Source organism: Loxodonta africana, chromosome 2 (genome assembly GCF_030014295.1).
Source record: "Loxodonta africana isolate mLoxAfr1 chromosome 2, mLoxAfr1.hap2, whole genome shotgun sequence".
Classification (NCBI taxonomy): domain Eukaryota; kingdom Metazoa; phylum Chordata; class Mammalia; order Proboscidea; family Elephantidae; genus Loxodonta; species Loxodonta africana.
In genome coordinates, this window is record NC_087343.1 from 151,591,493 (window position 1) to 151,611,384 (window position 19,892).

At 44.2% G+C, this 19,892-nt stretch overlaps 2 protein-coding genes across 2 annotated transcripts in view; one reads left to right on the forward strand and one right to left on the reverse strand.

Annotated features, from left to right (window-relative positions):
* CTNNA1 (catenin alpha 1) overlaps positions 1–11,800 on the forward strand; it is a 195,404-nt gene extending 183,604 nt beyond the window's left edge. The window contains exons 14-18 of the mRNA XM_064276791.1: positions 748–858; positions 2,026–2,207; positions 2,346–2,451; positions 4,161–4,295; positions 10,563–11,800. Coding sequence (XP_064132861.1) covers positions 748–858; positions 2,026–2,207; positions 2,346–2,451; positions 4,161–4,295; positions 10,563–10,850 — 822 coding nt within the window. The 3' untranslated portion in view covers positions 10,851–11,800. The remainder of the gene's footprint in view (positions 1–747; positions 859–2,025; positions 2,208–2,345; positions 2,452–4,160; positions 4,296–10,562) is intronic.
* SIL1 (SIL1 nucleotide exchange factor) overlaps positions 11,788–19,892 on the reverse strand; it is a 324,841-nt gene continuing 316,736 nt past the window's right edge. Inside the window, exon 10 of the mRNA XM_064276851.1 lies at positions 11,788–19,228. Within this exon, the coding sequence (XP_064132921.1) occupies positions 19,205–19,228 (24 nt within the window). The 3' untranslated portion in view covers positions 11,788–19,204. The remainder of the gene's footprint in view (positions 19,229–19,892) is intronic.

Sequence of the window (19,892 nt, forward strand, 5' to 3'; positions counted from 1 at the left end):
AGCAAAGAGCTAAGACCAGTAATCAGTCCCTTTGGTATTTACTCAGCCTTTACCTGCTATATTCCCTCTATTTTTCTTTGATATTTTGATAAAAGTTAAAAAAAAAAAAAAGCCTTTGATTCCCTAAAGTAAGGTCCTGTATTATTTAATTCATTTAATTTTCTGTTTGTCATAAAGTGGGAAAGGTATAAGAATCTGCTTAATGCTGTATAAAACACCTTTATTTTTAAGATAGCACCCTTTCTGCCCAGGACAATTCTCACCTTTTTAAGATGCAGGTGTTGCGGAAGTACATTAAGAAGTGAAAACCTTGTGTTATACAAAGTAAGGGCCTCTTGACTAAGTAGTTGAAAGTGAAGCCCTATCCCCATAAAAGAATCCTGGCCCTTTAGGCAGTCCCGGTGAGGTACCCACACCTGCCACCTGACTGGCGGCTGGCCGGTGCTTTTGTGAAGCAGACTCAAAGATGAATAATGAGCAGCTTTAACTTTAGTCCCAGAGCTGTTCCAAACACTGCACATTAAAATCCAGAATTTGATCTGCATGGATTCTAGAGCCAGGTTTCATGTTCTCCCCTGTGGACTTACTAGGCCTCTGGTTTAGGGGCAGCAACAGTGGTCACAGGGAGCCAGCCACTGTTACCAGTGTAATAGCAGGTAACAGGTGTATGGTGGGCCCAGAGCCTCAGAGGCAGGACCATGGAGGCCCAGGGCTGTGTTTGACTCACGATCTCTGTCTTGTTGGCAGACCCCTGAGGAGTTGGATGACTCTGACTTTGAGACGGAAGATTTTGACGTCAGAAGTAGAACAAGCGTCCAAACAGAAGACGATCAGCTGATCGCCGGCCAAAGTGCCCGGGTAAGAGAACATCCTGGGGGGCATCTGCGGAGCTCATCTTTTACGGGAAAGCAGACTCTCGGTATCTAGAACCCCACTTTCCCTCTTTTTCTGCTTCAGGAGGAGTGAAATTAACCTATGTTGTAGCACCTGCTAGGTCAGCTGTAGGTTCCTCCAAAATGTCTTCTCAGCTGGGACCAGGGCAGAAACAGGAGCCTCTTCACTGGAGCCCAAGGCCTGCAGAGGGAGAGCCCTGGGATCCTGCAGTAGTGTTTGTTAAAAAGATTGGGAAACTCAAAAAAAGATGGCTGCTTTTGCCTATCCCAGTGATACCATGGGTATGGAATATTTAATTATTCATGAATTAAAAAGAAAAAAATAAGTGGTGCATTTGAGAAAACCAGTCAGAGCCACTGTATCCCTTTGAGTCATTAAATCCTTAATCGATAGCATCTATGTTTTGGGAGAACACCATGAAAAAATTTCCAAGGAGTCTTTTTTCTTTTTTCATTTCTTGGAAATAATTTTGAATAGCAAGTGTGTTTTAGGCCCCATCACTGGCACTTTAGTAAGCTGAGTGGGAAGGTACGCCGGACCCTAGAGTTGGTGGGGCTTAAAATGGGCAGTGGCCTCCAAGTACTGCTTTTAATAAGATTTAATGCCGTGTCAGGTAGCCAAAATGTGTATTTCTCAGCACGTTCTCCTGCACATTCCCTCCTCCCAGCTTACATTCAAAAACTACTTCCAGTTTACCTCGAAAAGTTGGAGCTGTAAAGATGAATGTGGCCAGGGGAAATGTCTGTTGAGGGCCCATCAGGTCAACAGCCCTCTGCATTAGCCTCTTCTTTCCCTCACTCTGCCCACTGCAAGAGCCCGCAGCTGAAACCAAGAGAATGAAGGTAGCAGGTTCTGTCCCTGTGCAGGTGTGATCACGAAGCTTCCATATTGGCCTTCTACCCCTCACACTCCATTTCCCTCCACACTAGAACTTGTTCTAGAAAGTGGGTCGGGAATTCAGGCTGCCATAGACTTCTGAGCAAGATGAGAATAGCCCTTCAGGCAAAATGAAACCTATTAAAGCATTATCCTACCGATGTCATAGATTGCCGGTTGGAAATACTCTTGGCTAATTCACCATGAGAACTTCATATTCTCTTTATGTAGAGCTTTCTGTGTCTCTGCTTTTAGGCGATCATGGCTCAGCTTCCCCAGGAGCAGAAAGCAAAGATTGCAGAGCAGGTGGCCAGCTTCCAGGAAGAAAAGAGCAAGCTGGATGCTGAAGTGTCCAAATGGGACGACAGTGGCAACGACATCATCGTACTGGCCAAGCAGATGTGCATGATTATGATGGAGATGACCGACTTCACCCGGTGAGATTGCACACCACACTGTACCAGGACAGTTTTCCCCCTACAAGTCCCTGCCACCATGTAGGCATCTTAGGTTTTCCCTTATCTCCCAGCTCTGAAGGGCTTCATATACAGTGATTCTTGTTGTTCTTTTTATAGCGGTAAAGGACCACTCAAAAATACCTCAGATGTGATCAGTGCCGCCAAGAAAATTGCTGAGGCAGGTTCCAGGATGGATAAGCTTGGCCGTACCATTGCAGACCATGTAAGTGACAGATTAGCCGTGTGGGTCTCTCAGCTTCGTCCTGGGGCTTAGGCAGCCTAGCCCATTCCTGAGGTCGCTCTAGCCATGTACTGCATGGGTCATAGCTCTTTTCACTTAGCTCAAAATTGTTTTTAACTTGCCAACCTACTTGATGAATATACTGGCATAGATTTTTAAAGACTTCTGAGTTCCTGCTTTTTTCTTTGACAAGTCCTGTGAGTTAGGCTCAGTTTGCCTGTAAAGCGGGTGTATATATTCTGAAAATTTCCATTGGTTGATGGCTAAAAAAGGCTTCTACTCTTATTTTATTATCTCTCAGTTCTCTGTCTTCAGAACTTTAGCTCTGGGCCAGCACTGACACACTATAAGAACCAGGAACCTACTTGGCCAGTCCTTTGAAGGCTAATGTGTGGCCAGTATGGAACAGGCTTCTGTGGCATCAGCACTGTGTCCTCAGCAGCCTTCACCTCTTTATTCCCTCGTGCTGATACCTAAAACAGTTGTGGGTCCCTCCTACTGAAAGTTTTGTAACACATTTCCTTTGAAGCTCTGAGAGTCATTATCAGAGATGCTATTTCTCCTTTGCAGTTACACTCCCTAGCTGCACCTCTCCCCACTCTCCCTGCGGTATCAGCCTCTCTGTCTGCATCCAGGCTGCAGGATGAGTGACAGCTGTCACTCAGTGCTCAAGCCAAAGACTCAGGAGTCATCCTTGACTCTCCTCTCTTAGGTGCAACCCAATACCAAAAGCCTGTTGCTTCTGCTGGCCATATGTATCTTAACACCATCCATCTTTTCCTCTCCACAACCCCCAGCTTAGTCACTCCTTGCTATTCCTGATTTCCTACTCTTTCCTCTCCAGTCCATTCTCCACACAGACCCAGCATGCTCACCTATCTGATCATGTTAAAATGCAAAACACAAATGCTAAGTCCTGCTCAGAATCCTGCAGTAGCTTCTTAGAATAAAATGCAGTCTTCAGTGTGGTCTACAAGGTCCCTCTGGCCTCACTGTAACTACTCTCTGTCATTCACTGCACCCCAGCCTTCCCTGGAAGAAAATTTTACTGTGAACATTTGAGAGGTTCCTTCTTTGGGTAGAACCTTCCGACCCTGCCCTGATTAGGCACCTCCATAGCCCTGAGCTTTGACAGCAAGAGGGGACCCAGGCACGGCCACCCTCTCCCTTGAGTTTTCCCACATGACCTCACAGTCCCTGAGCACCCCTTTTCAGGCTTTGGTTTACTCACTGTTCCTTCATATTTGCTTAAAATGAATGTTTCCTTTCCTCTGATGTTTATAGTGTGCATCATAATTGAGCAGATAAAGTGCCTCTGAGCAGAAGAGCTATACATTTGGGTGGTTATTACCTAGCTCAAAACATTCTGACTCTTCCCTGTAGCCAGGCTCTTGCTTACTGAGGGTTTTTCTCTCCTTCAAAGGCCACAGGCTTCCACGCTCATGAAAGGTCTGCAGTAGAATCCTTGACATTGGTGATTTCCTGGTGTCATGGGGTTCACTTGCCTCCATCCTCAAGCAGATAGGAGGGTAGGGATGTGACCGTCCCCAGGAAATTAGAGAACTCAGCTCTCTTGCCATTTGCTCCAGCAAGAAGAGAGGATGCGAGGTAGTCCCCCACTGAGCCTTTTGGAATAGCCAGGGGTGGTGGTTGGGCCAGAAGGTCCTGGTGCTAATGTGCTCTTCTGACAGTGCCCAGACTCCGCCTGCAAGCAGGACCTGCTGGCCTACCTGCAGCGCATCGCCCTCTACTGCCACCAGCTCAACATCTGCAGCAAAGTCAAGGCCGAGGTGCAGAACCTCGGCGGGGAGCTTGTTGTCTCAGGGGTAAGTTTTATCTCCAAGAAAACACGGGTCAGTAGGAGTGTGCTGGACCTTGTTCTGAAACGAAAGTAGCCTATTGCTCACTATACTCCTTACCTGCCCAAAGTGGGTGTGCATGTAATGGGGGAAACCAAGGTTTTCTTGGCCCCTGGAGACCAGGGCAGCACACTTTGCTCCCTGCTAAATTGCAGTTCTTTTCAGCATGGTGAAGCCGGGACAGTGGGGAGCCATTACAAGGGCAGCGTCTTCTTGTTTGCTGGCCACTCACTGGCAAAAATATTTTTATCTTCCTTGCTTTTCTTCCCCCCAGACAGGAGTTAAGCTTGTTCAAAAACTGCTAAGTAGACATAGGTTGCTTTCTCAGACCTCCTCTGCCCTCTCAGAGTATTTGTTTCTTTTTCTGTTTACTGTCACCATCCTGGACCCCTTCTCACCTTGGGGAGGGGGAAGAAGTAGCTTTGCTGAGTGTACCAGCCTCCACTTGGCTTCCAGGAATTCCATTGAATGTCTTCTAAAAGAAATCCTTTGTACTGTTAGAGATACTGATACCATTTGCTCATCTGCTACAACATAAATGCCCCTATCTCTAGGGAGCAAATTACCCCTGTTCTCCATGTGGGGGAGGAGACCCACTATGTCATAATTGGCTGCTTGTTATAGATTGAATCATGTCCCCCAAAAATATGTGTTATAAATTCTAATCTCTATGGCTGTGATTACAAACCCATTTGGGAATGGGTTGTCTGTTAACGGGCAGGATTAGTGTGAGGTGTGTCTTGATGTACTCTCTTTTGAGATATAAAGGAGATTAAACTAGAAAGCAGAAGCAGCAGAGATAGGGGAAGACAGATGCCAAGACACATGAAGACTGCCCAGGAGCAGAAGCTCAAGGACAGGGATGTTCCCCCAGAGCCAAGACAGAAAGAGCCGGCACCCTCAATTCTGACTCCAGCCTCCTAAACTGTGAGAAGAATTGGTCTTCCTTGTAGCCATGTGGAAATTATCCTATCGCTGACAACACTGTATTTCAAGATAGATCTTAAAATGTTCCTTTTGACTATGAAAGCAACGCCATTTGTCTTCAATTTGTTCCCAGCATTGTAGACCATGTAACAGTCTGATTCAGAATGGCCAATACCAGTCCATTTCAGCTCCCTAATGCCTAGGATTTCATTTTGATGACTTCCAATTTTTCTAGATTCATACTTCATACATTCCATGTTCTAATTATTAATGCATGTTTACAGCTGCTGCTTCTCCTTTTGAGTCATTCCATATCAGCAGATAAAGGTTCTGAAAGCTTTACTCCATCCACATCATTAAGATCGACTCTACTTTGAGAAGGTAGCTCTTCCCCAGTCATATTTTGAGAGCCTTCCAACCTAAGGCCCCCACGTGTCTGTCAGTTTGTCGTACTAGGGCGGCTTGCGTGTTGCTGTGATGGTGGAAGCTATGCCACTGTTACTTAGATACCAGCAGGGTAACCCATGGAGGACAGGTTTCAGCTGAGCTTCCAGATTAGGAAGAAGGATGCGGCAGTCTGCTTCTGAAAACTATTAGCCAGTGAAAGCCTTATGAATAGCAGCTGAACATTGATACAGTGCTGGAAGATGAGCCCCCCAGGTTGGAAGGCACTCAAAAGATGACTGGGGAAGAGCTGCCTCCTCAAAGTAGAGTCAACCTTAATGACGTGGATGGAGTAAAGCTTTTGGGACCGTCATTTGCTGATGTGGTACGACTCAAAATGAGAACAGCTGCAGACATCCATCAGTAATTGGAACCTGGAAATGTACGAAGTATGAATCTAGGAAAATTGGAAATCATAAAAAATGAAATGAAACTCATAAACATCTATATCCTAGGCATTAGCTGAATTGGGCTGGTATTGGCCATTTTGAATCAGACAATCATATAGTCTACTATGCTGGGAATGACAGCTTGAAGAGGAATGGTGTTGCATTCATTGTCAAAAAGAACTTTTCAAGATCTATCCTGAAGTACAAATGCTGTCAGTGTCAGGATAATATCCATACGCCTACAAGAAAGACCAGTTAATATGACTGTTACTCAAATTTACACACCAACAACTAGGGCCAAAGATGAAGAAATAGATTTTTATCAGCTGCTGCAGTCTGAAATTGATCGAACAGGCAATCAAGATGCATTGATAATTACTGGCGGTTGGAAAGCAAAAGTTGGAAACAAAGAAGGATCAGTAGTTGGAAAATATGGCCTTGGTAATAGAAACAATGCCGGAGATCAAATGATAGAATTTTGCAAGACCAACGACTTCTTCATTGCAAATACCTTCCTTCACCAAAATAAACGGCGACTATACACATGTACCTCATCAAATGGAACACACAGAAATCAAATTGACTACATCTGTGGAAAGAGATGATGGAAAAGCTCAATATCATCAGTCAGAACAAGGCCAGGGGCCGACGGTGGAACAGACCATCAACTCCTCATATGCAAGTTCAACCTGAAACTGAAGAAAATCAGAGCAAGTCCATGAGAGCCAAAATATGACCTTGAGTACATCCCACCTGAATTTAGAGACCATTTGAAGAATAGATTTGACGCATTGAACACTAGTGACCAAAGACCAGACAAGTTGTGGAATGACATCAAACATGAAGAAAGCAAGAGGTCACTGAAAAGACAGGAAAGAAAGAAAAGACCAAGATGGATGTCAGAGGAGACTGAAACTTGCTTATGAATGTCGAGCAGCTAAAGCAAAAGGAAGAATTGATGAAGGAACTGAACAGAAGATTTCAAAGTGCGGCTCGAGAAGACAAAGTATTACAATGACGTGTAAAGAGCTGGAGATGGAAAACCAAAAGGGAAGAACACACTCAGCGTTTCTCAAGCTGAAAGAACTGAAGAAAAAATTCAAGCCTCGAGTTGCAATAGTGAAGGATTCTATGGGGAAAATGTTAAACAATGTAGGAAGCATCAAAAGAAGATGGAAGGAATACACAGAGTCATTATACCAAAAAGAATTAGTCGATATTCAACCATTTCAAGAGGTGGCATATCATTAGGAACCGACGGTACTGAAGGAAGAAAAGTTCAAGGTGCTCTGAAGGCACTGGCGAAAAACAAGGCTCCAGGAATTGATGGAATATCAATTGAGATGTTTCAACAAACGGATGCAGTGCTGGAGGTGCTCACTCATCTATGCCAAGAAATATGGAAGACAGCTTCCTGGTCAGCTGACTGGAAGAGATCCATATTTATACCTATTCCCAAGAAAGGTGATCCAACCGAATGTGGAAATTATGGAACAGTATTATTAATATCACACACAAGCAAAATTTTGGCTGAAGATTGTTCAAAACAGCTACAGCAGAATATCGACAGGGAACTGCCAGAAATTCAGGCAGGTTTCAGAAGAGGACGTGGAACTAGGGATATCACTGCTGATGTCAGATGCATCCTGGCTGAAAGCAGAGAATACCAGAAAGATGTTTACCTGTGTTTATTGACTATGCAAAGGCATTCGACTGTGTGGATCATAACAAATTATGGGAATTCCAGAAGACTTAGTTGTGCTCATGAGGAACCTTTACATAGATCAAGAGGCAGTTGTTCGGACAAAACAAGGGGATACTGAGTGGTTTAAAGTCAGGAAAGGTGTGTGTCAGGGTTGTATTCTTTCACCATACCTATTCAACTGTATGCTGAATAAATAATATGAGAAGCTGGACTATGTGAAGAAGAACAGGGCATCAGGATTGGAGGAAGACTCATTCATAACCTGTGTTATGCAGATGACACAGCCTTGCTTGCTGAAAGTGAAGAGGACTTGAAGCACTTACTAATGAAGATCAAAGACCACAGCCTTCAGTATGGATTGTACCTCAACATAAAGAAAACAAAAATCCTCACAACTGGACCAATGAGCAACATCATGATAAACGAAGAGATTGAGGTTGTCAAGGATTTCATTTTACTTGGATCCACAATCAACAGCCATGGAAGCAGCAGTCAAGAAATCAAAAGACGGGTTGTATTGGGTAAATCTGCTGCAAAGGACCTCTTTAAAGTGTTGAAGAGAAAGGTGTCACCTTGAAGACTAAGGTGTGCCTGACCCAATGGCATCATATGCATGTGAAAGCTGAACAATTGAATAAGGAAGACTGAAGAATTGATGCCTTTGAATTGTGGTGTTGGCAAAGAATACGGAATATACCATGGACTGCCAAAAGAATAAACAAATCTTAGAAGAAGTACAACCAGAATGCTCCTTCGAAGCAAGGATGTTGAGACTGCATCTTACATACTTTGGACATGTTGTCAGGAGGGATCAGTCCCTGGAGAAGGACAACACGCTTGACAAAGTACTGGGTCAGAGGAAAAGAGGGACCCTCAACGAGGTGGACTGACACAGTGGCTGCAACAATGAGCTCAAGCATAACAATTGTAAGGATGGCACAGGACCGGGCAGTGTTTGGTTCTGTTGTGCATAGGGTCGCTATGAGTCGGAACTGACTTGATGACACCTAACCACCACCACCCTGAAGGACTCATATTCTCATCTTCCAGCACTATACCAGACAGTGTTCCGCTGCTATCCATAAGGTTTTCACTGGCAAATTTTTTCAGAAGTAGATGGGTAACCCTGCTGGTATTTGAAATACTGGTGATATAGATTCTAGCATTACAGCAACTGTTAATGCCAAAAATGAAGAAATTGAGTTTTTTTTTTTTTTTAACCAACTTCTGTAGTCAGAATTTGATGAAACATGCAGTCAGGATGCATTGATAATTACTGGTGATTGGAATGGGAAAGGTGGAAACAAAGAAGGATTGTTAGTTGGAAAATATGGCCTTTGATATGCAGCTGACACAATCTTGCTTGCTAGGAAGGAAGCACTTACTGATAAACATCAAAGATTACAGCTTTCAGTATGGATTATAGCTCGACATAAAGAAAACAAAAATTCTTGCGACTGGAACTAAGCAACATGATGATAAATGGAGAAAAGATGAAGTTGTCAAGGATTTCATTTTACTTGGATCTACAATCAACACCCATGGAAGTAGCAGTCAAGAAATCAAATGACATTATTTCATTGGGCAAATCTGCTTCAAGAGACATCTTTAAATTGTTAATAAAGCAAAGCTGTCACCTTGAGTGGAAACCCTGGTGGCGTAGTGGTTAAATGCTACGGCTGCTAACTAAAGGGTCAGCAGTTCGAATCCGCCAGGCTCTCCTTGGAAACTCTATGGAGGCAGTTCTACTCTGTCCTATAGGGTCGCTTTTGGGTCACCTTGAGTAGTAAGGTACACCTGACCCAAGCCATGGTATTTTCAATCAACTCATATGCATGTGAAAGCTGGAAAATGAATAAGGAAGACCAAAGAATTGATGCCTTTGAATTATGGTGTTGGTGAAGAATATTGAATATTCCATGGACTGCCAGTAGAACAAACAACAAATCTGTCTTGGAAGAATTACAGCCAGAATGCTCATTAGAAGTGAGGATGGCAAGACTTTGTCTCACATACTTTGGACCTGTTTTTAGGAGGGACTAGTCCCTGGAGAAGGACATCATGCTTGGAAAAGTAAAAGGTCAGCAAAAAAAAGAGGAAGACCTCAGTGAGATGGATTGACACAGTGGCTGCCACAGTGGCCTCAAACATAGGATGGCTCAAAGATAGATCATGAGGATGGTGTAGTTCCCGGGCAGTGTTTCATTCTGTTGTGCATAGGGCCGCTATGAGTTGAAACAGACTCGACAGTGCTAACAACAACAAACTGAGAAAATAAATTTGTTAAACCACCCATTTATGGTATGTCTGTTATAGCAGCACAGAACTAGATAACCAAGACACTGCTGAAGGGGGGCAGAGGTCCCAGGATGGCTTCACTTCTTTCCTCCTCCCCTTCTGTGGCCGTTAACGGGGCTTGTGGTTATAGCTCTCTGACCATTCAGAGTGCCAAAAAAAGAGGCAGATCCTCCTCCAACTTGTTTTATCGAATAAAAACGTGTGAGTGGCATCCCAAGGTGATGGTGTCTTGTGTCTGTTACCACTCCCTTTTCTTCAAAGATCTGAAACATGGGCATTTCCAGGGTATTTGGATAAGAGCAGCCCTGGAGAAGGCTAGTCAGGAATTCTCTGGCCCGTTCCAGACCCTGGTCCTGGAGGGGGCGGGGTGGTGGTGGTGGCACTGTCAGGTACTGCAGCAGCCCCAGGTCCCCAGGGAAGGTGGGGCTGGAGGTTGGGCCTGTGCTCACCACCACCTGTCTGTCCTTCTAGGTGGACAGCGCCATGTCGCTGATCCAGGCGGCCAAGAACCTGATGAATGCTGTGGTGCAGACAGTGAAGGCGTCCTACGTAGCCTCCACCAAATACCAGAAGTCTCAGGGCATGGCCTCCCTCAACCTCCCTGCCGTGTCGTGGAAGATGAAGGCACCTGAGAAAAAGCCCTTGGTGAAGAGAGAGAAACAGGATGAGACGCAGACCAAGATCAAACGGGCATCTCAGAAGAAGCATGTGAACCCTGTGCAGGCCCTTAGTGAGTTCAAAGCTATGGACAGCATCTAAGCCTGCTCCAGCCCTTGTGGCTTCTAAAGATCACTGTTCTTCACTCAATGTATTTGCTAAATAGAACACCAGTGCTAGATTCCACAGGTAAATAGGCAGATTTTAAGCCTGGCCAGGTGGTGAATTTTGCAAGGACATATTTCAGATGGTCAGAAATGCTTTTAGAATTCAGGAGCATATTTCTAGCTATATTTTTTATAAGCATAAGTAAGAATTCCATAACCAAAGAGAATCCCACATTAACTTGTTAGTAATCCTCGAGAATCCCACATTAACTTGTTAGTAATCCTCTTGGCCATGTCGTGATGCCCGTTCTTATTGGTGGCACTGTGGGTTTGAGGGAAGGGAGTCTGACTCACCCTGGTATAGGAGAGGGTGCTTCCACCAATACAGGCTCAAGTACTTGCCTGGTCTGGTATTAAATGACCAAAGACAACCCGTGGTGAGCAACCAGGTATCTTAGGAAGCATTCCCTAGAAAACTACGTTCTCAGAAAGGTGTTCAGAGGGACAAACCATATAAAACTCGGTAAAACAATGTAGCATGAAGAAAACTGCTCTCTTTATGACATAAAATGAGAATTTTAATGCATGGTTAAAATTACTAATGTACTCTGTTATAGGACATTAATAACGTTGCATTTTTTCAGGCTAGAATGTTGTGATGCTGTAATCAGAACATTGCTTTTTCCCCTTTCTTCCAACCTCAAATGCAAATTCATCATTGGGCTCATGTCTAATAATTGCAGTGCTTCCTGCCTTGGGCTTGCAACAGAAGCTTGGCAAAAAATAGTGTTTGCTTAGGCAATAATTTAGACTTTACATTATTTGTGATTACTATAGCGATTACTGCAGCTACAAGGTATAATAATTTTACTGTCTTATTTAAATTTTTTGAGTTTTAATGATTTTACACTAACTTTTCCCAATAAAGTCCACTATGAAACCAAATCTAAGAAGCCAAAGTCCTTTTCTCAACCTTCCAGTAGAGTCATAAGTTTTATATTAAACCTTTCCTGGATGTGCCCACAGTGTGTGCCCTCCAGGGTGTCTTCTTCCCCCAGGACTGTGTTGCCCAGCGAGGTAGACTGTACTTCAACTCAGGGATATGCATGTCCATTCTTCTAGTAGTTCAGGTCGAAACATTGGAGACTTCTGTGCTTCTCCTCGCCGCTCTCTCTCCTGAGTCACTCCCATCGGCATACCACCAGACCAGGCCATAGCTGCATTAAAAAGAAAAACTCTCCCTAACCTGTGTCACTTCCTAGCAAACATTCCCATCTTGAACAAAACTCCCTTCCTCACTCCCATTTCCGCGCACCATTCAGTCAGCTCTCATCTTGACCACTCCACCCTGTCCCTCTTGTCAAGGTGGCCACCTCCACAGGGCCAAACAGACTGGCTCTTTCTTCATCTTACCAACCCTCTCAGGAGAACACTCCCCACCTTCTGAAACTCTCTTCACTTGATTACCAGGACATCACACTCGTCTTGTGATTTTTTCTCTTATTTGGTAGGTACTACTCCATATTCCTTCTCCTTTTCCTAGCTGTTCCCAGGCTCAAGACCTGGACCTCTTCTTCTTATCTCAGCCACACTCCTGGCTTTACACCATCCACATGCAGATTTTGCCTCTGAACTCAACTTGTATAACTGCCTCCTGGACTCTGCACTTGGGTTCCAATAAACATCTCAAACTTGACTTTTCCAAATCATGCTGCCATCTCTGCCCTCTAACCCCAGAGCCCTCCTCCTTGTGGCCTTCCGCACCTTGCAGACTGGCACTACCCGTCACCTCACTTCTCAGGCCTGATGCCTACAAATCAAACTCTAGAATATATCCAGGAGCCAGCTTCTTACTTGTTTACTTATTACCTGGTCTCAGCCATCATCATTGTATTACTTGCCCGTTACTGTGTAACAAATTGCTCTACCTCACAGTTTCTGAAGGTGGAGAATCTAGAAGCAGCTTTGCTGGGTGGTTCAGACTTGGTTTCTCATGAAGCTGCACTCTTAGAAGGCTTGATGGGCTGGAGGATCTGGTTCCCAACTTGCTCCTATGGCTGCTGGCAGAGGCTATCCCTGGCCACATGGGCCTTTCCACAGAACAGCTGACACATGGTAGCTGGCTTCCTCCAGAGGGACTTGTCTACCAGAACAACAACTGCAGTGCCTTTTTACAAGCTGATCTCAGAAGGGATATGTCATCACTTCTGCTGTGTTCTGTTGGTCACAGACTCACCCTTGTGCAGTGTGAGGGGACAAGGGGTGCCAATGCCAGTCATCTGTGGCTAGACTGTTGCCTCCCCGCTAGTCTTGCCTGCAACTTCCTTGCTTCCTGACCTCTGCCCCAAACTCCCACATCTACTCCACAAAGCAGTGAGAATAGCCCTAGAATACAAAAGTCAGATCATGTCACTGCCTTAGCCCAAAGCTTCCAGCAGTTTCTGTCTCCCTTGGTAAAAGCCAAAGTTCTAAGTCACAAGTGTGGCCTCTTGCCCCACTCTGACCTGTTCTCTTGCTATTCTTTGTCATTCTGCTTCTTAGCCTGGTCTCCCTCAAATTCTTCAAACGTACCAAGCAAAGCACGCTCCCGCCTCAGCCTAGAATCCACTTATTGGCAGAGATATCTGCTTTCTTTAGGACTGTCTTCAAGTGTCCCATCAAAAGTCACCTTACCAGAAAAACATTCCGACCATGGTCATTCTCTAAATCCTTACCCTGCCTTATCCTTGTAGCACTGAGTGCCTTGCTTACCCATTTATTTCAGTTCTCTCTCGCCTTGGCAAAAATGTAAGCTCCACATGGGTGGAGATCTTTCTTTTGCTCAGTACTCAATCTCCAGTACACTGCCTGGCACGTAGAAGACACTCAGTAGATATTTGCTACCCCTGGGATCTCTAGCTGCCTTCCCTAGTGGGGCTGGGTTCAGAAGGTTCTGGCCTCCCTTTACTTGGCCCCTGCCCCATGCTGACCCAGGACATGCATTGCTTTTGTGGTCATCAGTTTATCAGACTCTAAAACCACCCTCCAGATATTCTGTTGCCAACCGCCTCGCCTGGCTGTCCCAGAGCCCACACCCCAGCAGTCCCCAGTCTCTATCTAGTTTACCCCCCAGATCCCCTATCCATCTGCTTCCCTGAAGCAGAGGCCAAGTTCCTACCTCTGCATCTGGGTTACTTACTGCAAAGCCTCCTAAATCAGCCCCCTACCTCAGCCCCAGACTCCATTATCCATATCCACCAGTAGCAAAAGAATCTAAAACACATCTCGCCAAGTCAGCCTCTGCATGACGCCTTCAGGGGGCTACCCACTGCACGTGCCATGTGACGACTCAGTGTCTGGCCATCTTAAGCCATCACTGCCTGCTCTCCCCTGCTTCAGTCACCTGCCTCTGCCAGTCATCACCATAAATTTCACTCACATACCACCTAAGATCACCCCTTGTACCACACTAGGAAACAGCCCACACCCCTCCCTTGCTCCCCAGGCCTCAGTGAGGATGTCGCTTACCTCCGCCGCCACCTCAGCACATGCGGTGACAGCACCACGACACCCAGACTGACTCCAGGTTCCTTCAGGGAACAGCGCTGGTCTTACCCCATCATCCAGCGAAGGTCCGAGCACGTGCTTGACCAACACTTGAACTATATGAACCATATATTTATTTAAACCAATCTATAAAAATTACTAGAAGACAAAAGACATGCAGCTGAGGTGGCTCCAGAGGCCTGTCCAGAAATCTCCTTCCCATCCTCCTTAGAGACCATGATCTAAAAGTGGCCCAGCCTGGGCTGAGCAGAAGAGGGAGACCTGACTCCCCCTACATGCAGACCTGGTCTGAAGGCCCTCAGGTGTGCGCTCTCCTGCCACCCTGCAGGTGAGGTGGTTGCCTCCTCTCTGCATCCTGAGGATCGTTGCTTCTCAGCCAGGACAGACGTGCCCCTTGTGGTAGGGAAGCCAATAGTCCCAGCTCCCTCCACCCCATGACACATCACCAGCCTGTCACCTTCTACTCGCACACAGCTCTACCTGCACACAGCTCTACCTGCACTCAGCAACTGCAACAGTCCAGCTTTCCCCCAGCCCTCACTGTATCCCAAGTATGCTCTACCCTTGGCCTTGACCTGCTAGCCACCCTGCAGGGGCTCCCCGTGGCCCTTGGACATACATCTCAAAGGCCCCAACTCACCTCTCCTCACAGCTGCCCTGCCCAACATCTTGCACCCTCCACCCAGGCTAGGGTCACACCCACTGAAGATGGAAGGAGCAGCTATGTTCTGGGACCTCCCAGAGCCTGTGGAAGGCCTTTATTGCATCTTCCCACTTCACTTTAAAACCAACGCAGGAGGCATCAATGCTATCTTACAGCTGAGAAAACACTCAGAGTTGAAGCCCCTTACCAAAGAGGCAGCTGGCAAGTGGCTCAGCCTCCCACCCAGCTTCAAGCTCCAGGCCCTACAAAGCCCCCAGAGGTTCTGACCATCCGTCTATGCTCCCCAACCTTCCCCCAGAAGCTCCCCCATGCTCCCACCACATCTGCCCCTTCCCTGCATCTGTTCCCCAGCACTCTCCAGGCACCTGGCTGAGGCCACCCTTGGCTATGACTGGGCCCCGGTCACTCAAGGACTTGCCACCATAACTGTTTTCCTTGCCTCATCAAATTTTCCCTCATCAGCACACAAAAGACATGCTCTGATATCTCCCATAGTTAAATAAAAGACAATCCAAAAAAGCATCCCTTGAATCCATCTCTCTCCTCCCCTCATACAAAACTCCTCAGATGAGTTTTCACACTCACTGTCTCCACTTCCCAGCTCCACTCAGCTCACACCACTCCGTTCTTCTCTCTTACCTCTTAGCAGCACGTGAGGCCAGTGGCCACGCCCTCCTCATCCTCACACCTTCTCTAGATGTCCATGGTTCCACACCCTTCAGATCTCTGCTCCTCAGCACCTTTACCAGGTCATTCTCCTCTTGACCTCTAGTGTCGAGGGGGTCCAGGGCTCAGATCTCTGCCTGCACCCTCCACATCAGCCTCCCAGGCAGTGGTGTGCTGGTGAATTTCTAACAACTAGTTATCTGGGGTAGGGACATGAGGGGAACACACACACACACACACACACACGCACACACACACGCATTTAGTTTTACTGCTCTAAGGGAACTGTAGCACATAGTTTACAAATACAGTAATAAATACACAATACTTTTTTACTATAAATTCCATATAGCCAATTTATTCTTACAGAATGCTGTCTCTTGATTTTTGCTGAACTCTTGAATCCGTAGCCACCCTATGGTTGAGAGTAGTTCTGACATGAGTGTGCTGGTTTACCTTAAGGAGTAAGATTAAACAACAAAAGCCTATGTTGGAATTTCACCTGTCAGTAGGTCACTTCTTTGCTGAGTCAGATAATACTTGCTAAATACTGAAAGACAATCTCAACCTTTTGTGTTCTGCATAATATAACCACAACAGACAAAGCACACTTGTAAGTTTAATCAGCATTATTAACATTTTCTTCAGTCTAGACAATCAACAGAATAATAAATCCAGCCCTGTTTTGTAGCATTTCCCAATTTCCACAGTGTAAACACTCCAACCATAGCAGATTTCAAGCGACCAACAGGAAGTCCTTGGGAAGAGAAGCAAGGAGCCGCTATGTCGTATTTCCAAGCTACAGATACAACACCTAAAAAACTTCAAGAGCATAGAAAATTGTAAACTGTAATAAAATAATTACAAAAGGATAAGTTTTGAGTATTACTTTTAAATTTCTGTACAGTAAAATACGCTTGTTTTGCTTAAGAATTCTGAGTTTTTACAAATGCATAGTTGTGTAACCACCACCCAGTCAAGATACAGCTCTATCACCGCCCCCCCCCCGCAAAAGATTCCGTGCTCCTCCATTGTAGCAGCCCCTCCCCTATACTTAACTCCTGGCAACACCCTCTGTATAGTGGTGTCCCTTCCAGAATGTCATATAAATGAAATCATGCCGCATATACCCTTTTGCGTCTAGCTTCTCTCATTCCACATAATGCATTTGATAGTCAACCACGTTGTGTTCGTTCCTTGTTATTGCTGAGTAGTGATCCATTGCGTGGACATACCCTAGTTTGTTTATTCATTCCCCAGTTAAACATTTTAGTTGTTTCTGGTTTGGGGCAATTATGGAAGTTGGTATAAGCATTTGTGTACAGGTTTTCACTGACTGTGGGTAAATACCTACAAGTGAGATTGCTATGTTGTATGGTCAGTATGGAGCCCTGGTGGCGTAGTGGTTAAGAGCTCGGCCGCTAACCAAAAGGTTGGCAGTTCAGATTTACTAGTCGCTCCTTGGAACCTCTATGGGGCAGTTCTACTCTGTCGTATAGGGTGGCTATGAGTCAGAATCGACCCGACAGCACCTAACACGGTCAGTATATATTCGACTTTATAAGAAACAACCAAACTGTTTTCCATAGGTGGCTGCATCATTATGCACCCCATCAGCAATACATGAAGGTTCCAGTTGCTTCACATCGTTACCAGCACATCCTACTGCCAGGTTTTTTTTTTGTTTGTTTTTTTAGGCATGCTAATAGGTATGTAGTAGGGACTTTAATTTGTATTTCCCTAATAAGTAATGACATTAAGCATCTTTCCTGTGTTTATCTGCCATCTGTGTATCTTCTTAGGTGAAGTTTTTTCAAATCTTTTGCCCATTTTTTCTTTAATTGGGTTGTTTTATTGATGAGCTTTCAGAGTTCTTTATATATTCTGGATACAACTCCTTTGTCAGGTGTGTGATTTGCAAATATTTTCTCCCTGTCTGTGGCTTGTCTCTTCATTTTCTTAAAAATGTCTTTCAGAGCAAAAGCTTTTAATTTTGATTAAGTCTAATTTATCAATTTTTTATTTTATGGATTGTGTTTTTGGTGTTAGATCTAAGAACTCTTTGCCTAACTCAAAGCCACAAAGATTTTTCTCCTAAAAGTTCTATAAATTTACATTTTATCTTTAGGTCTGTGATCAATTTTGAGTTAAATTTTGTGTAAGGTGTGAGGTATAAGGTTCTTTTTTTTTGCATGTGCATGTCCAATAATGTTCCAGCACCATTTATTGAAAAGACTATCATTTCTCCAGTGACTTTGCATCTTTGTCAAAAATCAATTAACTGTATCTGTGTGGGTCTATTTTTTAGCTCTCTCTAGTGATTCACTGATCTATGTATCTGTCCTTTCACCAATGCCACACTGTCTTGATTACTATAGCTTTATAGTAAGTCCTAAAATCAGATAGTATGAATCCTTCAAGTTCATTCCTTTTTCAAATCACTTTAGCTATTCTGGTTCCTATGCATTTTCATATAACTTCTAGAATCAACTTGTCTTTATAAAAAAATCAATTTTTTTAACCTATGAGATCCATGTCAAACTTATGACCCACAGAACTATAAAACAATATGTTTTTGTTGTTTTAAGGCACTAAGTTTGCAGTAATTTGTTATAGCAGTAACAGAAGACTAATAACAGTGTTTTTCAAGGAATTTTTCCATCATTTCTTCTAAGTTGTCCAATTTGTGGACATAGAGTTGTATGTAGTTTTTACTTATTATCATTTTAATGCTTGTTGGGTCTGTAGTGATATCCCTTTCATTATTAATACTGGTAATTTGCGTCCACTCTTTTTTCAAAGAACCATCTTTTAATTTCATTGATTTTCTCTTCAGTTTTTCTGTTTCCAGTTTTACTGGCTTTTGCTCTTTATTATTTCCTTTTCTTCTGCTGTCTTTGGGTTTAGTTCGCTCTTCTAGTTTTTTTAAAATTACCTTTTCTTTTTAATATAGTTTATATAATTTAATTTTTAATACCAGTCATGTGTAACAATGAGCTCACAGTGTTTCCAATATCCACACGGCTCCAAGCTGGTATGAGCTGGCTTCAGCATACCCTGCTTCCAAGTCTCTCTTCAGATGTGCCCTCTTCTCTAGGTTCCAGACTCTATCTCAGCTGCCTATTCAACATCTCTGTTGAATGTCCAGTTAGCATCTCAGTATAAACATGCCCAAAACAAATACCCATCAAAGCCCTGATCTTTGTTCCTACTCTTCCCTCTCTCTTGCCCACACACCATTTGCGCAAGCCCTGAAGTAAGGCTTCATCCTTGGCTCTTGTTTTCTCACAACCCACATCCAATCAGTCAGCAAATCCTTGCAGCTCTACCTTTAAAACATATCTGAAATCTCACCACTTCTCAACACCTCCTCTATTGTCACCCCGGTTCAAGCCACATCAACTCTCACCTGGATTCTGTAATAGACTACTCACTGATCTCCCTGTTTCCATCCTTGTCTCTGTATACTGTATTCACAACACTGCAATAAAGTGATCCTGTTAAAAAACGAAAGCACTATCAGTTCTTTCCTCTGCTCAAAACTCTCCACCGGCTCCCATCTCAAAGAAAAATCTAGAAATCCAAATCAAAACTACAATGAGATACAATCTCAACCCAACATTACTGGCACTAATAAAACAAAACAGAAAATAAATATGCTGGAGAGGTTGTGGGGAAACTGGAACTCTTACGCACTGCTGGTGGGAATGTAAAATGGTATAAACCACTATGGAAAACGATATGGCGCCTCCTTAAAAAGCTAGAAATAGAAATACCATAAGATCCAGTAATCCCACTTATAGGAATATATCCTAGAAGAATAAAAACCATCACATGAATAGACATATGCACACCCATGTTCATTGCAGCACTATTCATAATTGCAAAAAGATGGAAGCAACCTAAGTACCCTTCATCAGGTGAATGGATAAATTATGGTACATATATACAATGAAATATTACACAATGATAAATAACAATGATGAATCACATCTCACAACATGGATGAATCTGGAGGGCATTATGCTGAGTGAAATAATTCAATCACAAAGGGACAAATAATGTATGAGACCACTATTATAAAAATACAAGAAAAGGCTTACAGGAAAAAAAGCAATCTTTGATGGTAATGAGGGAGGGAAGGGGGTTGGGAAGGGAAAT